The following is a 21876-nucleotide window of genomic DNA, read 5'->3' on the forward strand; positions in this document are numbered from 1 at the left end:
GCTCAGGATGTAGTTACGCAGTGCCGGGTTGCTAGGCTTTGGGACCAGGACTTGAAAAACGGTTCTTAGGAGCACCTGCTAAACCACTTCCAAAACGGTTTGTAATTTGGGCCTAGGCACTTCCATCTGGGTTCCAGAAAAAAACCCAAATCCTGTTGCTGTGGTGCATCTGTGGCGAGTACAGATGGAGGAGAAGGGAAGCAGCATTTTAACATCACATAGATGATGAGTGGTCAGTAGAACCACATCTCTAAATGCTAGTTTCTTATCCTGTTGGGTGTGTTTCGGCCAGCGAGCATCGCAGTATCGTTTCTTCTCCAAAGTCTTGAAGACGCTCTGGTTTGAGGTGCAGCTTACCAGCATGAGATAAGGAGAAACATTCATGGAATTTTGAGTAAAACGTGCTCACAGGTTTTGCTTTACAAATGGTTTTCTGAATAAAATGTTTCCAATTTTAAGCCACGGATCCCCAGAATTGTGACAAACATGGATAAAGTGTTAATAATTCTGCATAAGATAGTTATCCTACTCCCAACTTCTTACAGAACGCCAAACTATTGACTGGCGCAAAATAAATCTGCACTATTTTGGGTAGAAAATTCCATATTCAAATATTTTGCTATAAATATATGATATACCAGCTAGTTATTTAAAGTCTACACCACTCCACCATCTAGTCATGCATAAACGTTGCTTTGCTGTTCTGCTGAGGGTAAACAAAGCAGCACAGTAGAGTCTTTTATTGGCTAAACATTTAGTGAATAGATTATTGATCAAACAAATGTTTGAATGTGATCGTTTCTTTGTAAGCTTTTTTAATTTATTAATTTTCATACTTTACCACTGCATTATCCGGGTCAGGTTTGCGATTGGTCTGGTATCCCCTGTATCAGTATCATCCTCCTTTCTCCTCAGACAAAGCCAAATGTCTGTATGTACACGCCCAACCGGCTGATAGCACCGCTGGGGATTCGAACCCTGGATCTCCGCAGTAAAAAAATGCATTTCATTCCTTTTTGGCTCCACTCACGTTTATAAATGTGCAATATGTGAATACCAGATTAAGTAAGAAGAGCCTGGGTTTGATTCGCTTGTCTTTTTTGTGTGGAGTTCGCATGTTCTCCCACAAGTTCATACATCCAGTGAGGCCCATTGGTGCTACAAAAAATTGCCCTCTGTGTCGGTGTGTATTAGTCATGTATGTAGACATGAATTGAACATTGAGGGGGAACCAAATGTACTTATACTGGGGGGCATTTTTAAACATTATCTGCTGATTGGACAATGGTGGATCCTAACATTACACAAAGTTAGTGAATTGAATATGTTTATAAATTTTACGTGGGTATAATGGGGTCATTTAAGCATAGCTAAATGCCTTCCCCAATATATATTTTGATTATGGACTTGGTGTGACTGTCTGTGTGTGTGTGTGTGTGTGTGTGTGTGTGTGTATGAGTGTGTGTGTGTAGATAGATAGATAGATAGATAGATAGATAGATAGATAGATAGATAGATAGATAGACAGATAGACAGACAGACAGACAGACAGACAGATACTTTATCCTGAAGGAAATTATTGTGTGTGTGGATAGATAGACAGACAGACAGACAGACAGACAGACAGACAGACAGATACTTTATCCTGAAGGAAATGATTGTGTGTGTGGACAGACAGACAGACAGACAGACAGACAGACAGACAGACAGACAGACAGACAGACAGACAGACAGACAGATACTTTATTTATCCCGAAGGAAATTATTGATTGTGTGTGTGTGTGTCTGCTCTGTAATGAACTGGCGACCTTTCTGGGGTGTTTCCCACATTTCGCCCAATGAGTCAGAACCACCATGACCCTGACCAGGATAAAGCGGTGGGAAAACAGATGAATGATCTTTACTTTAGCCATTGTAAGAAGTGTGAGTGAGAAAATTTGAGTGTGTGTAGCCTTGTGCTGTGTCCAGACCAGTGTTCCCTCCAAGCAACCAGTGTTTCCGGGGTGGCACCGAGCCCACAGCGACCCTGACCAGGACGATCATGTCGGTGAAAATGAATATTTCTGTGTGACTGGGCCAGTGATAGCTCAGTGGTTAAGGTACTGGACTAGTAAACAGAAGGTTGCCGGTTCAAGCCACCACCAAGCTGCCACTGTTGGGTCCCTGAGCAAGGCCCTTAACCCTCAACTGCTCATTGTGTAAGTCGCTTTGGAATAAAGCGTCTGCTAAATGCTGAAAATGTAAAATGATATTGTGAACCGACCTGACTGAACGACTCACTGAATTTTTGTAGGGGGGAGTGGTCCGGGCTGCGGTGCTTTGTGAGAGAGGCACCACCTCTTGTTTGCAGAAGGAAGGATGATCTCAGTTTGAGCTGGGAGAAGTATTTATGGTGGTCAGTGAGTCCAGTAAGCATGGTGTAGAGATGTTGCCGGTCTGTTATAGTGAGTTTTATTCGGATTTGTGTGCACACAGTGCGGGTTTGCAGTTGGACTGTGTGTGTTTAAACGGAGCCGCGACTCTGGAACTGCAGGTAAACAAAAGCAACTCTGCTGAACCGAGTCTTTAAACTTTCTCTGTACTAAACTGCGCTGAATGGCGAACTGTACGATGCATCTGAAGTTTTCGATTCATTTGATGATTCTGAAGTTTGTTTGTGGTTAGTTTGTATAGTGTGTAAATATAAATGTACATATAAGAACATGTACTCGCTGTAGTTATCTGAATACATGTTCTGTGGAAAGTTGGAAGGTAAACCAGGGTGTAAGCTGCTAAATGTCAGAAAAAAACATCTCCACAGAACAGAATTCCACTGAAGTTTCCAGGTTTATCCAGCAGTAGCCAACTAGCTTTGTTTTTTTTCCTCTCAGGCGAAACAGTTTTGCTGTCTGTTAGCCCGTGTAGTAACATAATGCTAATGTTTAGCACGGATCCGACACTCGAATTTATGCATAATTCCTAATACAAGTTGTACCTCTTTGACGACTGTTTTACATATTTGACCTGTAGAACTGGTTCGAGTCCTGATACGAACTGTTTTTTGGCTCAGTCTACGTTTTTAATACTTTAGTAAAGTTCAAATTCTGACGCGAAAACGTTTCACGTAATATCACGGTGTTCCGCACACTGAAACGGGTTTCGCACACTTTCTTTTTTTGCCAACTACATGTCAGTGGTTGAAGAAACAGCTGAATAATGATCTTTTTCGACGGGGTAATGTCTGTTCTGTATTTTAAACCCTAGTTTGTTTCATTCCTACTCGGTAAAATAAACAGAAAATTCAATATTTATTCGCTGTACGGAACACTGTTAGGGATAACTGGCTAACAGCACTGGTTATGCTAACCATTAAATCTCACACAGACAAAAATAAAGTAGAACCAAATGCATAATTAAATATTATAGAAAACCCATCAAATGCATGAAAATGATGTCAAGATCTGGAAAGTAAATTACAATGATGGAATAGTAATTACATTTCTGAACCTTAGTGTTCTTACATTATTTTTGGAGGCCAGTATTTGAGGAGTGTCTTTATAGTTTAACTCTTTGTTTAACAAAATCCTCCCATTTACAAGAAGATCTGAATATAAACATGAAAAAATCTTACATTTTGTGTTCCACAATTGTTGGCACCCCATTATTGATTACTTTATATGAATTTATTGCATTCCCCCCCCCAATTTTCCTCCCAATCTAGTCGTATCCAATTACCCTATTGCATTAGGCTTCCTCTCTCCTGATGTTGACCTCCACTCTGACTGAGGAGAGCCGTGACTAACACACGCCCCCTCTGACCTGTGTGCAGTAGCCGACTGCATCTTTTCACCTGCGTGAGGCGAGATCATATGTGGATCAGCTTTGTGTATGGAGAGACACACCCTGATCATCACTTCACACAAGGTTATATCAAACACAGTCATGGACAATTTTGTATCTACAATTCACCTCACTTGCATGTCTTTGGACTGTGGGAGGCAACCGGAGCACCCGGAGTAAACCCACGCGGACACGGGGAGAACATGCAAACTCCACACAGAAAGGACCCGGACCGCCCCACCTGGGGATCAAACCCAGGACCTTCTTGCTGTGAGGCGACAGTGCTACCCACCTAGCCACCGTGCCGCCCGCCATACCTGAACAATAGCCAATTGATGTTCGTGTAGGCGTCCAGCCTGCCGGGTGGCAGAGCTAAGTTTCGAACCAACAAGTTTGAAATGTTAGCTCTGGTGTGCTAGCATGTTGTACCGCCGTGTCACCTGAGCGCCCCCAGGTTTTATTGGTTTTAGGTCAGGAACTGGGATGATCTTGGCAAGACCCGTATTCCTAATTATGCACTTGCTTAACTATTTGTCTGTTGATTTTAATGTTCGATCCAATCATGTCCCAGTTAAAGCTTTATTGCTGAGGTAGTCAGGTTTTGATTTAAGTTGTGCTGGTACTCATCGAAGTCTATAGTACCATCTGAACAAGTGGTGCTTTGGAATAAAAAACAGCTTCACAACATCACAGATCTACCCCCATCATTTACAGTGGAAATGAGGTACTTTTCTGCATGCCTATTTATGTGCCAAACCCACATCTGGTGTTTGTTGCTTAAAAGCTCTACTTTGGTCTCATCTGACCAAAGAACATAGTCCCACTGAGAGTTTCAGTATTATGTGGCAAACTCTAGGTGCTTAAATTTGTTAGTCCTTGACGGCAGAGGCTTTATTCTGGCAACCCTCCCAAACTACATCTGTTGTTGTAGGTGGTGTCTGATTTTAGTATGGGAGCTGTTTTAATTCCAAGACCTAACTCATGTCTGAAGTTCACCAGCTGTGATACTTTAAAATTCTTCGGCCACTTAAAACACCCTCTTCACTGTGGGTGCGTTCAGTACAAACACACATCCTCTTCCAGGCAGATTCTTAACACCTCCAGTTGCTTTAAACTCTTTTTCTTATTTTAAATTATTAGTGGTTTTTTTGTAGCTAAGAGAAGTGGTCTGTGTGTTTGCTTATATTTGTACCCCAGTAAAACAGAACGTCACAGCTAACCATTTAATTAATCCTTATTGCTCAGGTAATCTTTAAAAGAAAATATGCCTGGGTCCCTGTGTCAATAATTGTGAAACTACTGTATATATATAGTTTAATGTTTTCATCGCCTCGATGGGCCCAGGACACGCAAATGCATTGAGGGACCCAGACATAGAGAATTTCATTGTACTGTGCAGGTGTATATGTATATATAACAACTACAACTAAAGGCACTTCATCTGCCCTAGATTATCCTTATTCTATACTTGATACATCAGATATCTGAATGAAAGTACAAAGGGTTGAACCATGGCAAAGACTTTCTCTACGGATTTACACAGAATGCTGCAACAAACACAAACATCAGTGCCAGTTTAATGTCCTCTCCAGTCACCAGATCTAAATATAATGGTACGTCTTTGTGGTGAACGGGAAGATTGACAGCATAAATATGCAACTATTACGTGATGCCTGTAAAGACTGCATTTGATGTTACATTAGTTGTGATGTGTGTGAATATTTATGTGAAACATGTCAGCCCTAATCACTAGAACGTTTCAATTTTAGTTTGACGCATGTTGCTGTTAGTAGCATCCTTGTACGTTGTTTTGTCTAGCATTGCTGAGTAGCTGTTCATCTTTTTACATATAGTTTGCTTAAATTACAGTAATCATTTATTTTGACTATAATCACAGGGTGTGTTCCTCCTTTGGTCTTGTGTGGTTTATTGTAATGTTCTATTTAAATTCTGAACTGACCTACTTTCCCCTTATGTGCATCCAAAGTAAACCAGCTAGCAAGGTTATTGCAAACAAAGGAAGTTTTATTGTTATTGTTATTATTAGAATTGTTGTTGTTAGGCAGCCTGAAAGATTTCACTTAGTTTTTTAAATGACTTTCTTCAAACATCAATCATTTGTTCAGCTTAGGCTAATTACTCAGTTTAAAGCTCTTATACTCATGAAATCATTAGCTACATAAACAGTACTGATAGCTCCGTCTAAATCTTTAAATGAGAATCACTCAGCTTCCATTCTGTGAATTAAACACTTTAATTTGTAAATCTGACTGCAATTTGCAGTAATGCACTTGGGGAGAAAAACAGACCACAGGTTAATGGGTGCAATTGTGGTTAATATAGGGTAAAAACCCACTGGCTAAGAGGCCGTCATGCAATATAGAAGCTCACACTTCTTTTTTTTTTTTTTTTTTCTTTCCAATTTGATCAGCAACAAATATATTATAGATTTCAAAGCAAAAGTTTTTTATTGTTCTTGGTAGTTATTGTTATCAGCGTTTTTGAGGCTGATCGCCGATCTAGGGCGGGACTATATGCCACGGCAGGGCGCAAGCAAGACATGAAACATGGTCTTAACTGGTTTATTACCATTTTTACCGAACTTATTCGGATTATATTTAGACCATTAATTAATAAAAAAAAAAAAAAAGTAATTTAAATAAATGCAGTCAGAACTGCAGTCATTAAACGCTGACTCTGTGTTATTTTAAATGAAAAACTTCAACCATTAAATGTAGATCTTGAATTGTTTTAAAACTAACTCGAATTGTTTTTAAACAGTAAATTAAACAGTCAATACTGCAATACGCACCGTGCACGAGCGTGGATAGTGAAAGATCGTTTAGCGTTGCTTCAAATATACTGACTGAAAAGAGGAACAGAATCGGCTACATTTGAGAAATATCGGCCGATTGCATATTTTGATCGAACATCGGCCGATACCGATACATAGCCGATCGATCCTCCCATCGCTAGTTATTGGTATATCAGCAGCTTCATTACTCTCTTTTTTCCTTTGATTCTATTAATTTCCAATTACAAATCCTCTGCCACTTGCACCACCTCTAGGCTAGTCGAGGATAGCCACAGACTAGCACCTGCTCTCAGAGAAATGGAAAAAGGGGAAAAACCCTATTCAACTTGTACTCTCAGACCTGACCAGTTGTGTCGTATTAGGCAGGTGGCCAGGCCAATATCATTGCTAAGATTCAAACTTGAAAGATCAAACCACTGCACTACCCCAGCGCTTTTTTTTGTTGATTTATGAACCCTGACGAAATTTCAAGGCCAAAATACTGTTTCCCTACTTTATATCTGCAGACAATTGATGGTACTGTGCTTGGGACTTTAAGTTGCTTAGAAATGACACTCCTGGTGTAAAAATATATGATCCACTTTCCAAAATCAGTGCACACCTCTCTAACATTTCCTATTGTTATGCTTGTGGCTCAGGCTAATTGGTGCAGACAGAGTTGCCAGTCAGTACCCAGAAGTCAGGAGGCCATGCCATATGGTTAAATAACACTGTAAAACCTTCAACACCACCAAATTAATAATAATTATATTTTCAGAAATCCCACAATGCACGTATAAACAAACCATAATTTTTGTTATTGGACAAAACAGCCACACGTCATATATACATACGTACAATATAGTAAAATTAATAGATAAGACCTTGCTCAACAGGTTTTAAACCCACAACCTTTTGATTGATAGGCCAAAGCTCAACCCAGTAGGTTACCACTGTCCCATCTTTTAATCATTTAATCTTAAAATGGACATTTTCAGAAATCATAAACATTTACACTTACATACAGATCACTTTATTAGGAACACCCAGGCGGCACAGCGGCTCAGTGGGTAGCACTGTCGCCTCACAGCAAGAAGGTCCTGGGTTTGATTCCCAAGTGGAGCGGTCTGGGTCCTTTCTGTGTCTGAGTGGGTTTCCCTGGGAGCTCTGGTTTCCTCCTACGGTCCAAAGAAATTCAAGTGAGGTGAATTGGAGATACTAAATTGTCCATGACTGTGTTTGACATTAAACTTTTGAACTGATGAATCTTGTGTAACCGGTAACTACCTGTCCTGTCATGAATGTAACCAAAGTGTGTAAAACATGATGTTAAAAATCCTAATATGTAAATTAGGAACACCCATAGTTCTCGAATAAGCCTTTTATGTGTCACGAACAAAGTGCTTTATAAAATCATGCAGACACAAGATCCAGAGCTTTAAGTTAAGTATTAAGGATTTTGCCTTTTTCCTATGCCTAAGTATTTAAGTAAATTTGGGTGTGGGGTGTTCATCTGACATTTGTATTTTAGGAACTAAAAGTGGCTGAGGTCATGTTAGTGTTGTTGTGCATGGTAACCATCTGCATCAGTGAGACTGGAGCTTCCCCTACCACACAGCTTTACTCAGTTTGTACCTGTTGTGGTGAGGCTGTGGGTAGATATGTTTGTGTGTGTGTGTGTGTGTGGGGGGGGGGGGGGGGGGGGGTGCACTATTTGGTCTTTGATGTGCTGTTTGGTTTTACTTTTTTTAATAGTAGCTTTGACACACTATGAAGTTGTGAGCGAGAACACAAGACTGAGCTGGAGCCTTGTTCAGGAACTGAGTTGTCTCTAGGTGTGAGCGCATGGGTCAGTGGCTTGTAAAATGCGTTGAGTTGCTTCCTGTCCAGAATGTATTTCTGCTTTGTGCCCAGCGTTTCCAGATGCCTCTGTGATTAGGATAAATCGGTTATTAAAAAGATCTGCTACCTCTTGGATTTTTCTTATAGAAGCCTCGCAGAACATGGGGAAGGTGAACAGGCCACTACTACGGTGAGACGGTGCTTGTTAGAGTTGTTAAAGAGAATGTTGTAAACAATTATACAAATATGTTGATGTTTTAACTTGTAAGGGATTTGTAAGATGTGGAATCTCTTGTTCATTGTGTCTAGTGGGCAGGGATGTTTGTAATCGACTCATTTTCATGGGCAAAATCCAAAACTTTAAGTACATTGCCAACAGTCGAATGTTACAATGAATGTTCATTTATGTACTATTCAAGTGCCTCAGGTTTACTGGTTAATTTGCTTTATTAGGCGGTCCTTGCAATCCTACAGCAATTCAGTTAGCAATCGACAGAGGTGGAAAGTAATGAATGACATTTACTCGCATTACTGTAATTGAGTAGTTTTTTTGTGTACTTGTACATTTTAAAGTAGATTTTACAACCAGTAATTTTACTTTTACTTAAGTATGTTTTGTATTAAGAATTGTAATTCGCCACATTTTAAATAACATCCGTTACTGAGTAAAAAAAAAAAAAACGCTAAAAAATGGCGTCTGGGGGAAACTGCAGTGAATTCTGGGATGGAAAATAAACTGGTGCTAAAATAAAGGAGCTGTAATTTAGGTATAGAGTAGGGAGGGAAGGGCGATTTTTTAAAGTTTAACATGTTTGGAGTTTGATGTTTTGTTATTTGATAACATAGTCTGATAACAAAGAATGGCAAAGTTTTGTCTCTTACATCTTGAAGGTTTTCTTTGGGTCATTTAGTGAAAGTCACAACACTTGTAACCTTGACTTGTTATGAGTTATGAGATTTGCAGTATGATTGTTGTTTGGTATTTGTTAGTGATGAAAAGAAGGCTGGTCTATAGAATCCACAATTAATGCCGACTTCAGTGGTTATACAGTTTGAAATAGTTTTATGGGATGATCTGTACTAAAATGACACATGACACAACATTTAAAACATTTAGGGATGTGTAAACATGTTTTGTTTCTATTATTTTTGAATTAAAAACAACTATTGTGAGATATATCCACTTGTCCTGTTTGCATTACACAAGAGACCCCCCTGCTGTTAAAAAAGTAACTAAGTAACGTTTACTCTGTGTACTTTTTAAATGAGTAACTTTTTACTTGAGTAGATTTTTAGACTAGTAATTTTACTCGAACTTAAGTAAAAATTCATTAAATTAATAGTACTTTTACTTGAGTACAATATTTTAGTACTCTTTCCACCTCTGGCAATCGATTAGTCAAAATGTCCAAGCTGTTAAAGTGTAAAGCAGCTAAAAACACGACTCGGTTGGAAAACTCCCCAACCAGCTCTGTGGACGCAAACGGGAGGTGTCAAAATACGGACGAGTATTTTTTGTATTAGACACAAAACATGAAGCCGTGCACTGTCGCTGGTTGTTCTAGGTGTACATTTAACTATTAAGGTAGGGTATGCTGTGTATTGTCGCTTCCATTTATTCCGCCTTTGTTTGACATAAAGCTAACACAGCATTTCTGGACATATGAAGACATCATACCAACAGTCAAACTGGCTTGTAATGGTTTTGCGGTCCTTTGCTGGGTCAGGGCCAGGGCCAGGACAACTTTGCATAATTAAAAAATTCATTAATTCTGCTGTACTAGAAAATCTTAAATGAGAATGTCTGTTCAGTGTGTCATCTCAAGCTCCAGAGCAGTTGGGTTATGTAAAAACAACTTACAATAACTTAAAAAAAGAAATTTAAAGTGGAGTCCTGACTTGAGCCTAATAGTGATGCCGTCAGGACATTAACCAAGCAGTTCATGTGTGAAAGACAGTTCTTTGTTTTGTCTTATATGGCATTTTGTATGGGGATCTGAAACCGTTTAGCAGGACAACATGCAGGAACAGGAAATAAATAGTATTAATATGAATCCTATTTTTGGTGGCATTGCATCTTAAAAGTGAACAGTACATTTCAGCTTTGTCACATAATGTTTCAGTTTTTTCCTCATGCAGTGAAATCATGTTGTATTAAAGATACATTGCGTGTCTGGGTTCTCTCCGAGTGAAACAGAAGAACTGGTTCGTCCACACACGTATGCAAATCGAACTTTTGCAGAACTGCTGCTTCTCTCCACACCCAGAAGCATTTCCCATTCCCAGTTCTGGATTTAACTCCACTGGCATTTGCATCTCAGGGCACTGTGAATACATTTGGTCTTTAAGTTCTTCTGTTGCTTCAGTCTGTTTCATGTTACATTTAATGCCTGTTTAATTAATGCCAGTTAGTATTCAGTGTATGTGTTAATGTTGTTTACTAACACGACCAGCAGATGGCACTGCTGTGTAAAGTTTGCCCTTGAGCACTTTCTGGCACATACACTATATAAACCAGTTCTAACATAGTGGGCATGAGTATGACATGATCTCATCATCCCTCACAGCTATAACAGCCTTTACTGTTCTGGGAAAGAGTGTGTCTGTGGGATTTTGTGCACATTTTTATCAAAAGCGCATTTGTAAGGTTCCATTTTCAATTTGCCACCCTCCCTGGGCTTACTCCAGCCTAGTCATGAATCAATTATGGCAGTTACTTCAGGATTTGTTATTATTATGCCTTAACTATACGCCTTAGTAATGCTATTAGTTTTTTTTTTGGTATTTCTCTGTTGCTTGTGCTGTTATGCCTACTAGACAGAAGGGGTCGCTGTTGCAGTCGCAAGGTGGTCTGTTAAGCACCAGGCCAGGCTGAATAGAATCTGAGTTATGCTGTAGTTTCATGCATCGATATTCATAAGCGCTGAATGGCACAGCAGTCTATTACACTAGCCCACCACCGCTGAGGTCCGGGTTGGAATCTCAGCAGTGCTGTCAGCCAGCCAGGTGTCTATACAGACATGATTGGCTATGTGTTGGGGGTGGGGGGTATACGTCTGTGGTGGATTGGTTTCTCGTCTGACATATTTTTTACCTTGTGGCCAGCATTTTCTGGTGGAACCAGACCTCTTTGACCCTAACTGGAATAATAATAATAAAAAAAAAGAATATTCATGTTCATATTCATACATTGCTAAAACTTACCAGCTAGTTTTGTCTTTTTTATTTTTTTTTATTTTATTTTTTACTTTTTTTGTCCCCACATTCATCCCCTCCATCATATTTCGGCAGGCTGACAGAAGACAAATGAAAATCCCCCCACTTCAGCACAGTCATCCAAGTAGAATCCCCACTGCCTTTTGTTCTGGTCATCCATCACTCGGGATTAGGACAGAATCCTGTCCAAATAATTATTACCTCATTCTGGCACTGACCTTGTGAAATGACTTGGACTTTTTTTTCCACATCCGCAGCTTGCTGAGTAATTCTGACCTGCTGCCATTGAGAGGGTGGGGGGGATTAGGCAGCATTGGTTGTTGTTTTCAATGTGCTGCTTCTCATTACTGTTTAGAGCAGCATATACTTAACAACTTGCATCTCATGTCTCAAGTCTCGGCTTAATGTCTGAGTGAAATGTTTGTTGGTGTCCAGTTTTCCTGCTTCTGTGTGTAGTCAGTACTAGTAGTCTGTTCAGTTGTTAGTAAAGTCAGAATGTCATGTAGGGCACGTAGACACAGTGGCACTGTGGGTTTAAGGCATTTTCCCACTTCCTCAAAACATAAGGGTGGATTGGCACAAGGTACGAGACACACAGTATGAGTGGATTAGTGAAAGAGTCTCTGTGTGATTTCCTGCGTGGGATTGGTATCCAGTCCAGGGTGTGTTTCTGCTTAGCTCCCAGTATTTTTTGGGTGGCTTAGAACCCACCACTAATCAAAATCATAATGGAGCAGTTGGTTCAGATGAATGCCTAGGGTTAAATTTGGTTGGTTAAACACAAAGTTTAAGACTCATTGTTTTCAATGGTTTCATTTAGGACTTTCCAATTTGTGCAAAAAATGTTTACGTTTGGGGCCTGCAGGTTAGGCATAATAGCTCAGTGGTAGATCCGAACGGGACTAGTGATCGGAAGGTTGCTGGGTCCAGCCCTCCTTAGCAAGGCCGTTAACCCTGAATTGCTTGGATTGTATTTAATCACACTTGTAAGTTGCTTTAAAGAAAAGTGTTTGTAAATGACGTAAATAAATGTAAATAGTGATGAAATTATTATTTCTCATATATCTCATGTTTACTTTTAATTTGTACTCTATGGACAAAAAGTATGATTACACTTTTTTCTCTCTCTGTGTTTGTGCAGCAGCGATGAGGGTCTGAAAGACGTGCTGTCAGACTGGGACTTGGACATGGGCAGCACTGACCAACAGAAGGACAGCACGGACACGCTCAACAACGGGCACCGCACCGACCAGGAGGCGGCACGACGTTTGGCGCGGCGGCTTTACCACCTAGAGGGCTTCCGGCGCTCTGACGTAGCCAAGCACCTGGGCAAGAAGTGAGGAGATTACAAAATTTTAAACGACTAGGCGCACACACACACTTTATCGGCTGAATTCACTGCATGCCTGTGAACCTGCCACTGCTGTCACCTTTATGCTTGGCCTGACAAATGTGCAAGTCTGGCACATGCAGGTTATTTGACTCATTCAAGATGTTCTCATATATTGCAAGCAGATCTTGCTCAGGTGCTACACACGGTCTGCAGTAGTGTTTTCTCACTGGAAACAAGATAAAACGGTGTGTAAACGATGCAATACATTTATTAATACATGAGTTTTATTGATTTATTTATTTAGTCTTATTAAGTTTGATCATATCCATTCACCCATGAGACCTCCTCTGCATGCATAACACCCTTACAGGGTGACAAAGACCTCTGTCTTTAAGTAATCATAGCTCTAGGTAGATTCCAGTTCACCCTATCCTCCCATAGACTCAAAATTATTCGAATCACCCCAGTAGTTCCCTGTATAGTGGACTACACAGTAAATTCTGATATTTAAGTGAGATTACAAACCATAGTAAATGAAAGTGGTCAGTTCAAAGGGAACGAGTTTAAGGGTACAAATTTCTCGACAAAGGGCGTCGAGTTTCAAAGATTTTGAGTTTAGGGGACGTCAAGTTACAAGGTGTATAGCATAAAGACCTGAGTGACTTTAGTTGACTCTCGTCTCCAAAACAGCAAACGGTGCTCACAGGCTCTGGTCTGAAGATAGACAGGCCACGATCTGGTCGCAATATCGGCCAATCATGTCTGTGTGGGATGGTACACTGTCCAGGGTATACAGAACCGGACCGGCCACAATCCTGACCTGGATGAAGCTGTTAATGAAAATCAAATAGAAAAAATGAGAACCCTTGAAAACTCTAAACCCTAAGCTTTAAAATATAACTCATAGTTTAGTCAGTCTTTGCTTTTCAGTTGATTACAGGATCACTGTTCAAATGACTGTGAATTTACATCCATAAATCATAGTTTTGGGTTTAGACTGACAAGGTCTTTGCAGAGTAAGTGATATGTCAGTGGCTAATGTTGAAATTTGATGTACTTCTCTCTCTCTCCCTCTCTCCAAGAGAATCCTGACAGGCGTATTAGCGAGGTGAAAACCATTTGAGTAAAAGATTGATTAAGGATGTAATACACTTACCCATTCCAGAGTATTCAGTCTGAAGCTTTCAGTATTTCAGTAAGGCCGCTTCCTCTTATCAGACGATTTCTCTGCATACTGATTTATTATCTTGTCCAGACTGCAGTGAGAAGCTTGTTGCTAAGACTAAACGGCATAATAAAGTCTCGCATTTAAAAATCGCCTGGGGATGAAACCAGCTGGGTCCAAATGAATAAAAAATACAATGATCTTCAATAATCAGAGTTCAAATATCTTAGCAACCACTTAATCTTTATGATTATATATATACACATAATATAAATATATACACCCTGGAGGTCGCCAGCACCTTACCTTAAATCGTCTGTACTGGGCTAGGGAGGAAGTGATAGGGTGGCAGAGGTGTGTTTTGCTCTTCACTGTGGTTTACTGTGAGTTGCTATTTGCAGCCTATGCAAGGAACCAAAACACGTGTGTTAAATATTAAAGGTTCATTTTATTTTAGTTTGGAATTATCAATTAAATCCTTGAAACCTTTCTTTGTTATTAGGGTAGTGTTTGGATTTATAGAGGCACAGTGGCTTGTTGGGTAGCAATGTCGTCTCACAGCAAGAAGGTCCTGGGTTTGATTCCCAGATAAAGTGCTCCAGCTCCTTTCTGTGTGGAGTTTGCACGTTCTTCCTGTGTCTGCGTGGGTTTCCTCTGGGTGCTCTGGTTTTCCTCCCACAGTCCACAGACATGCTGTCAGTTTTCTTGGAGATACTAAAAGTCCCCCTAGGTGTGTGTGTATGTGTTTGCCCTGTGATGAACTGGCGACCTCTCGGGGGCGTTTCCTGCTTTTGTCCCTGTGAATTGGACCCACTGCAACCCTGAATAGGTTAAAGTGGTGGTAATACGGACAGTGAAATTGAAGAAGTATGGTTTGGCATTATCGTCATCTACCCGAACTGTATTATTACGTTAATTAAAAAAGAAAATTAGATCACAACATTGCTGAAACTAGTGTTGCCATGAGGACAAATTTTTTTTCTTTCAATGCAGTACCAGGAAAATATCATAATACAATAAAATATTGAAATTCTACAGAAAATAATGCATGTTTATAGAACATTATAAACAAAACATACAATCCTTGTGTTAAAAATGCAATTTATTTGCATTTTCACCCCCTTTTCCTCACATTTTAGCTATTTCCTTATTGTACTTATCACCCTGAATATCATTGCTATGTAATTTTGCTTATGAAGTTAGCCCATGGACTAGGATGACGCACAGAAAACAGCAAGCTTATGTCGGCTGACGGTATTAATACAGACTGATGCTAATTCTAGCTGTAATACAACACTCACCAGTGAGAGTCATGAGAGCTCGCTATTACAAATATTAATGAAAGACACGTTCCAAAGTCCTGGAGCTGTAGCGCTACCAGGGCTTTTAAACTTGTGCTGGTAAATGCATCTTTCTACGTTTTAGATTAAAAAAAAAGTAGAAAGAATTTTAAACTACAACCAGATGTCTTATTTTAATAAAGATTGGAATCAGTAATAGTAGTGGAGCTAAGTGCGGCTGAGCAATAACATGCATTTACTTACCTTCTAGGGTGGCACGGTGGCTAAGTGGGTAGCACTGTCGCCTCACAGCAAGAAGGTGGGGCGGTCCGGGTCCTTTCCGTGTGGAGTTTGCATGTTCTCCCCGTATCCGCGTGGGTTTGCTCCGGGTGCTCCGGTTTCCTCCCACAGTCCAAAGACATGCAAGTGAGGTGAATTGGAGATACTAAATTGTCCATGACTGTGTTCGATATAACCTTGTGAACTGATGAACCTTGTGTAATGAGTGTGACACTATATTGTCTAAACAATTTAGGGTTAAGGGCCCAATAGTGACAACCTAGGAGTGGTGGGGCTTGAACCAGCAACCTTTTGATAACTAGTCCAGTATCTTAACCGTTAGACTTTCTTCAATACTGCTTTCTAAAAAATGACCACATAAATGCATACACCACTTATCCTATGTTCAGACCAGCAGTTTTTTCACCTCTTGTCGCCTCTTGAACATCAGCCTGTGTTCAAACCTGCGTCATCATTGCCTGTGTGCGTTTGGTTGCCATGCAGAAAAAATAAATAAATGAAACATATGAAATGGCATGGCAGAACAGCATACCTTACTGACTAGTATCTACAGAGCGTATAGAAAAAACTGTATAATCACAAATCAGATTCGTTTGTACCCAGTTACTACCACAAATCAGTCGTGTTCCTGTTGGAAATAAAAACCTTGGCAGGAAATTACTTGGCTATAAATTTCATCCCTGCATTTAAACATACATATATAACGTTCTCTTGCCATTCAGACTATCAGATAGAGAAGCGTCACTCCACAGAACACATTTCCACTGCTCCAGAGTCCACTAGTGTTGTGCTTTACACCACTCTATTCAACACTTGGCATTGTGGTTGTTGATCTAAGGCTTCCATGCAGCTGCTCGGCCATGGAATCCCATGCCATGTAGTTTTTGAGCTAATGTTAGGCACAGAGGGAGTTTGGAACCTTGTAGTTATTGAGTCGGCAGAGCTTTGGCAATACTTTACTGACTAGTATCTACAGAACATATATAAACTATTTAAACACAAATCAGATTCCTTCCCACCCATTTTTACCACAAGTCAGACGTGATACCTCTAAAAGTAAAAATCCTGGCGGGAAATTACTTGTCTATAAATGTCATCCCTGTGTAGTCCATCATGACGAGGAAACTGTGTTTGGTCTTTGCAATTGCTGCCAACCAGTTGTGAAAGTTTGACACCGCGACAATGAGTTTCTCTTTCATCTTTAGTAGGAACTATTATCTAGGAACCAAAAACGGACCGTACCGATTCACGGTGGCGGAGATAATGCGTCTACCGCTCTGCTCAGTGCTCAGTTCCTATTGGTATTTGCTTCACTCCTCATTTGCATAAAGTTAAACTTTTTTGCGTCGTTGACTTGTCCCACTTCCCATCACCAATGTTTGCCCCGCTTCCTGACGGCAAAAATCGCCAGCTGTACTTGAAAATGAATGACAGCCGGTCGCTTTGTCGTGTCGCATTGCTGCCTGTCTGATTGCAGGGTTAGGCTGCATTCACTTGATACACGGCAAAACCTCTTTTGCGCCCTCTGTGCCACTGTTTCCTATGTAGTAAGGTGGTGCTGCTTACCCTGACGCTGGGCTACCTTCAGCATCGTGCTCCACACACATTTAATGCTTTGCCCCGGGGTTTAAAGTTCAATCAGATTTGTCTTTGACCCAGTTTGGCGCTGACCTTTTTAAAAGCGCCGCCAGTGAGACAAACTTTTTATATCATGTAGACAGAAGCGAGGCAGAGAGAACTAATTCTCACTGTTTCACAAGACCCTGAACTCTTTTATTCAACCTTAAATCTAGCATGACACTAAGAAAAATAAGGAGACCAGGTTTGCATTTTTGGTAGCAAGTTCTTCCGGGAATCGCTAGTTGTGGCTTTGTAGCTGTTCAATATGATTTAATTTCCCCTTGGTTAATGAAACAATAAAGTTTTATGAAGCCACTTTATTTTATTGCTGGGTTTTTATCTCCTCACGTCTTCAAATTATGATGCTGCCAGAGCTGGGAAGTTAGTATTAAACTTGTATCAATTTTTTTTTTCATTATACTTACAGGCATACATATAAACAACATATATAATGTTCTCCATGCATTTGCCAAACCAAGACTCCAGATCAGCCAATCAGACTACCAGATAGAGAAGCGTCGCTCCACAGAACACGTTTCCAATGCTCCTGAGTCCACTGGTGGCTTGCTTTATGCCACTCTATCTGACATTTGGCATTGTGCTTGGTGATGTAAGGCGTGCAGCATGCAGCTGATCGACCTTGGAAACCCATCCCGTGTAGCTCCTGGTGCACAGTTTTCGTGCTAATGTAAATGCCAGAGGAAGTTTAGAATTAGTTATTGAGTCAGCAGGGCTTTGGTGACTTTTATGCACTATGCATAAAATTGAGCTACTAGTTGTGTTGTTAATGCATTAATAGGCTGCGTGTCAATGTGGCTACAGTTGATCATTGAGTATTTAGGAGGGAAGAAATTTTACTGGCTTATTGCATCAGTGGCCTTTTTAGAATGACCCATTCTTCCACTTATGTTGGTAAAGGCAGACTGCATGTCTAGGTGCTTGGTTTTTAACAGCAATGGGACTGAATGAAACACTTAATTTCAATAATTAAAAGGTTTGTTCAAATACTTTTCTTGATATTGAGTATGTTCACTTTAAATTTTTACACCCTGTATTGACTTTGCACTTAACAAAGTATGTGTTGACGATGATGATGAAAAATTAACTGGAAAAAGGTATTCGGACAAAAATTATTAATAACATTAGCTCTTGTAGTACTCCCACCTCAGTACTTACCTGTAGTTATGTTGTTCATACACGTCAAGAGTTCAAGAGAGGCTTTATTGAAAGTACATATTAAAATGAAACGTTTCTGGCCGCTCAGGTGGCGCAGCGGTAAAAACACGCGCTGCAACCAGAGCTGGAATTCGAAGGAGCGTCGTTTCGAATCCAGCTCTGCCTTCATCGGTCGAAAGGCTGGGCGGCTATATGAACAACGATTGGCCTGTTGTTCAGGTGGGGGGCGGGACTTAAGGCCGGAGGGGATACTCTCTCAGGAATGGGGCGGTAGCGCCCTCTGCTGGCTGGTTGGGGGCGCCTGCATGGAGACGGGAGGGGGTGCGGCGGAGTGTGTGATCCTCTGACACGCTCCACTCGTCAAGTGTGGGTGATAAGTCGGTCGATTGGCTGTGCACGTATCGCAGGAGGCGTGGAACAGCCTCGTCAGCCCCCAATCAGGAGCAGGGACCGACATAATGAGAGATTGACGTGAGAAATGAGAAATTGGACGCCCTAAATTATAAAAAAAACAAATGAAACGTTTCTCCTGGATCAGGGTGCAACACAGAACACAAGTGCAAATCAATACAGTATACTCAGTGCAGATAAAAACAGTACAATAACGTTCCATATAGTTATGACGGCAGTAATCACAAAAAAAAGATGCTAACTGACAACAAATCTACAAATCGCACCGTTGCATGTCTTGGACTGTGGGAGGAAACCGGAGAAGGAAACCCACGCAGACACGGGGAGAACATGCAAACTCCACACAGAAAGGAATTGAACCGCCCCATCTGGGGATCAAACCCAGGACCTTCTTGCTGTGAAGCAACAGTGCTATCCACTGAGCCACCGGGCCACCCTCTTGGATCATGTATAAGCATTTTACATTATTTTTCCAAACATGTCTGGTTAAATTATTGTAAAATATTAGTTTTGTTTATAGGAACATTAAAACTAATTTGTTTAAAGTCCTTTAAAAAAATTAGCAAGTGAGTTTTTTGTGGGCTGTGGCGATGCAAATGCGATGCAATTCATTGCTTTATGTCTACTGTGTAACTGTTGTTCACGCAGTTTTCAGGTCGTCTTGCTGCCTCCTTTCCTACCTGTCTTAAAATTAGTCTAAAATCTTGTGTGGCTCCTGTTTGGGTGTGACTTGTAACATTAAAGTCTAGGATTAGATAGATAGACATTTTTATTATAGGGTCTGAAAACCTCTATTTATTTTGGCTCATGCTTGCTCATACTGAAGACTTTGTGTACATTTTAAGTGATATTTGCATTGAAAGTAAAACCAAAGCTGTTGTATGCTTTTTCTCTTTACACTGTGCTTCAGAAGCTGAATTTGAATGAAACCAAGCATTCAATTACTTCTTTCTGATCTCTGACTACTCGACCTGTCAAAATGACAAAAAAAGCTCATCCCAAGTGACTATACTTTTTTACTTTATCACAAAGGGATTTTACTCCATCAGATCTTTTTTACAGATTTGACTTCATACGTGTGCACATATCTTTTGCCCCGGAGAAGTCATAAAGCATTACAGTCTTTATGAGAGAATGCTGTTGCCAAGGAGACGCATTTGTTTAATTTCTGCTTTTTAATACTGTTTAGGGTAAATGTGTATTATTCACACTGACCTTTGGTTTGGATCCAATGTTCTTATTTAAAAGAATAAAATATGTGCTTGCTTTCTTGATAAAATACATTAGAAATAAATAAAAATAGAAATCAGAACCTACATGTGGTCTTAAAATGTATAGATATATTTTTTGACCTGCCTGCTGATCTGTGATTTGTTTTTAGAGGACTGGAGGCCAATGCTGCCATCCTGTATTGCCAACAGTCCTTCCTTTCATTCTTGATGTCGTGCTTTTGCTTTGGTTCACTGAAAGTCTGTGTAGGCGTTTATAAGAAAAAAAATCTCTTATTTTTACTTTGGACTGTCTGTCTTGTGCTTCCTGTATTTCTTTTTATTTTTAAATTCGGTCCTTTCCATTCTTCTGTTCCTTCTTTAGTGCCTTATTTCTTTTCTTATTTTCTCAGTAATTAGGAATAAAAAAAAATTCTCGTCACTGACTATGCTTTTTATGTTTCTGTTCATCTATTTTGTAACTAGTTGCTCTGTGCCCTTCTAAAATATTATGGCGCTGCTTTTATATTTATATCAAATGATTCAGATTTGAACCTCTTGTTTTTGTGTCTGCAGCAATGAATTCAGCAAGATGGTTGCCGAAGAGTACCTCACTTTCTTTGAATTTACAGGGATGACCTTGGACCAGTCACTCAGGTAAAACTCTTTGTACAGCACAGTTCTGTGAAAACGACTAACTCGTATTTTCTTTTTTTTTATTTCATATTTGACTTATTACTATGAAAAATCTGAACTAATGTTATACAGTGGTACCTTGAAACTCTGTCAGTTGGTTCTTGGGCTGTCGTCGAGTTTCAAGGTGTTTTTTTCCCCCATAAGGATGTATGGGAAACCTGTTAATATGTTTCATGGTCCAGTTGAACTGCATATATTTTAGGCTCATGTACAGTAATGGGGTTGTTTTTGACACTTATACACTACAAATACCACAAATATTATATAAGAAACACTGAAATACAATTGAAAAAATAAAAATCAATATAAAAATGCAATAAAAGCAGAACATCACCTTATTTTTTTATTGTTTCTTAATCGTGGAGATGCTTGATCTTGGAATATCGTATTTCTTAGCGAGCTCAATAAGTGCGCATTGACATGAGTGCTTTTGCGCTGCTGTGCCGTTATTTCCTATGGAGTGTGGCGGTGCACAAAACTTAACGTGACTTAATATACTAAAACGACAATCGGGGATTGTTTATTAGTGGAGGTTTTCTTTTTTTACGATAAGTGTTGTAGTCTCGGAAAAGCTAATTCTCACAATTTTCGTCTCATGTTCGCACTTTGATGACGTTTTACTGCACCACTCAAGCCAAGCACTAAACAAAGCGGCTGGTAAGTGTTAATTTAAAATTAAATAAATAAATAAAAAAAGCTAAACACATCAAGTTTAAGGGAAACATCGAGTTTAAGGGTACAGATTTCTCCCAAAGTGCGTCAAGTTGAAAAGAATTTGAGTTTAGGGCCCGCTGAATTACAAGGTACCACTGTAACAATTTAATACTGAGTATTAGTATCCAGACCCAAATTACTTATACTGATCGGATTTGACACCACTTGACATCTCTGCAGTCTTACTGGGAATCAATTAAGTTATCACTGCAAGCTCCTTTATTTGTTAGCTGTTCTGCTTTATCATGTTTTTTGATGTTTCTGTGTATTTACACTCATTGATCACTTTATTAAAATGCCAT

The 21876-nt window shown here is 39.9% G+C and overlaps 1 protein-coding gene across 7 annotated transcripts in view; it reads left to right on the forward strand.

Moving 5' to 3' along the window:
- Positions 1–21876, forward strand: part of psd3l (pleckstrin and Sec7 domain containing 3, like) — a 130399-nt gene that overhangs the window by 40378 nt on the left and 68145 nt on the right. For 5 of the 7 annotated variants that reach the window (XM_063014636.1, XM_063014638.1, XM_063014640.1 and 2 more), the window contains 2 exons: positions 12813–13007; positions 20741–20821. In XM_063014636.1, the coding sequence (XP_062870706.1) occupies positions 12813–13007; positions 20741–20821 (276 nt within the window). Of the gene's footprint in view, positions 1–2355; positions 2534–3117; positions 3214–12812; positions 13008–20740; positions 20822–21876 lie in introns of those variants that run through there. The other 2 variants (XM_063014642.1, XM_063014643.1) reach the window with 2 other exon arrangements.

Source organism: Trichomycterus rosablanca, chromosome 18 (assembly GCF_030014385.1).
Source record: "Trichomycterus rosablanca isolate fTriRos1 chromosome 18, fTriRos1.hap1, whole genome shotgun sequence".
Taxonomy (NCBI): Eukaryota; Metazoa; Chordata; class Actinopteri; order Siluriformes; family Trichomycteridae; genus Trichomycterus; species Trichomycterus rosablanca.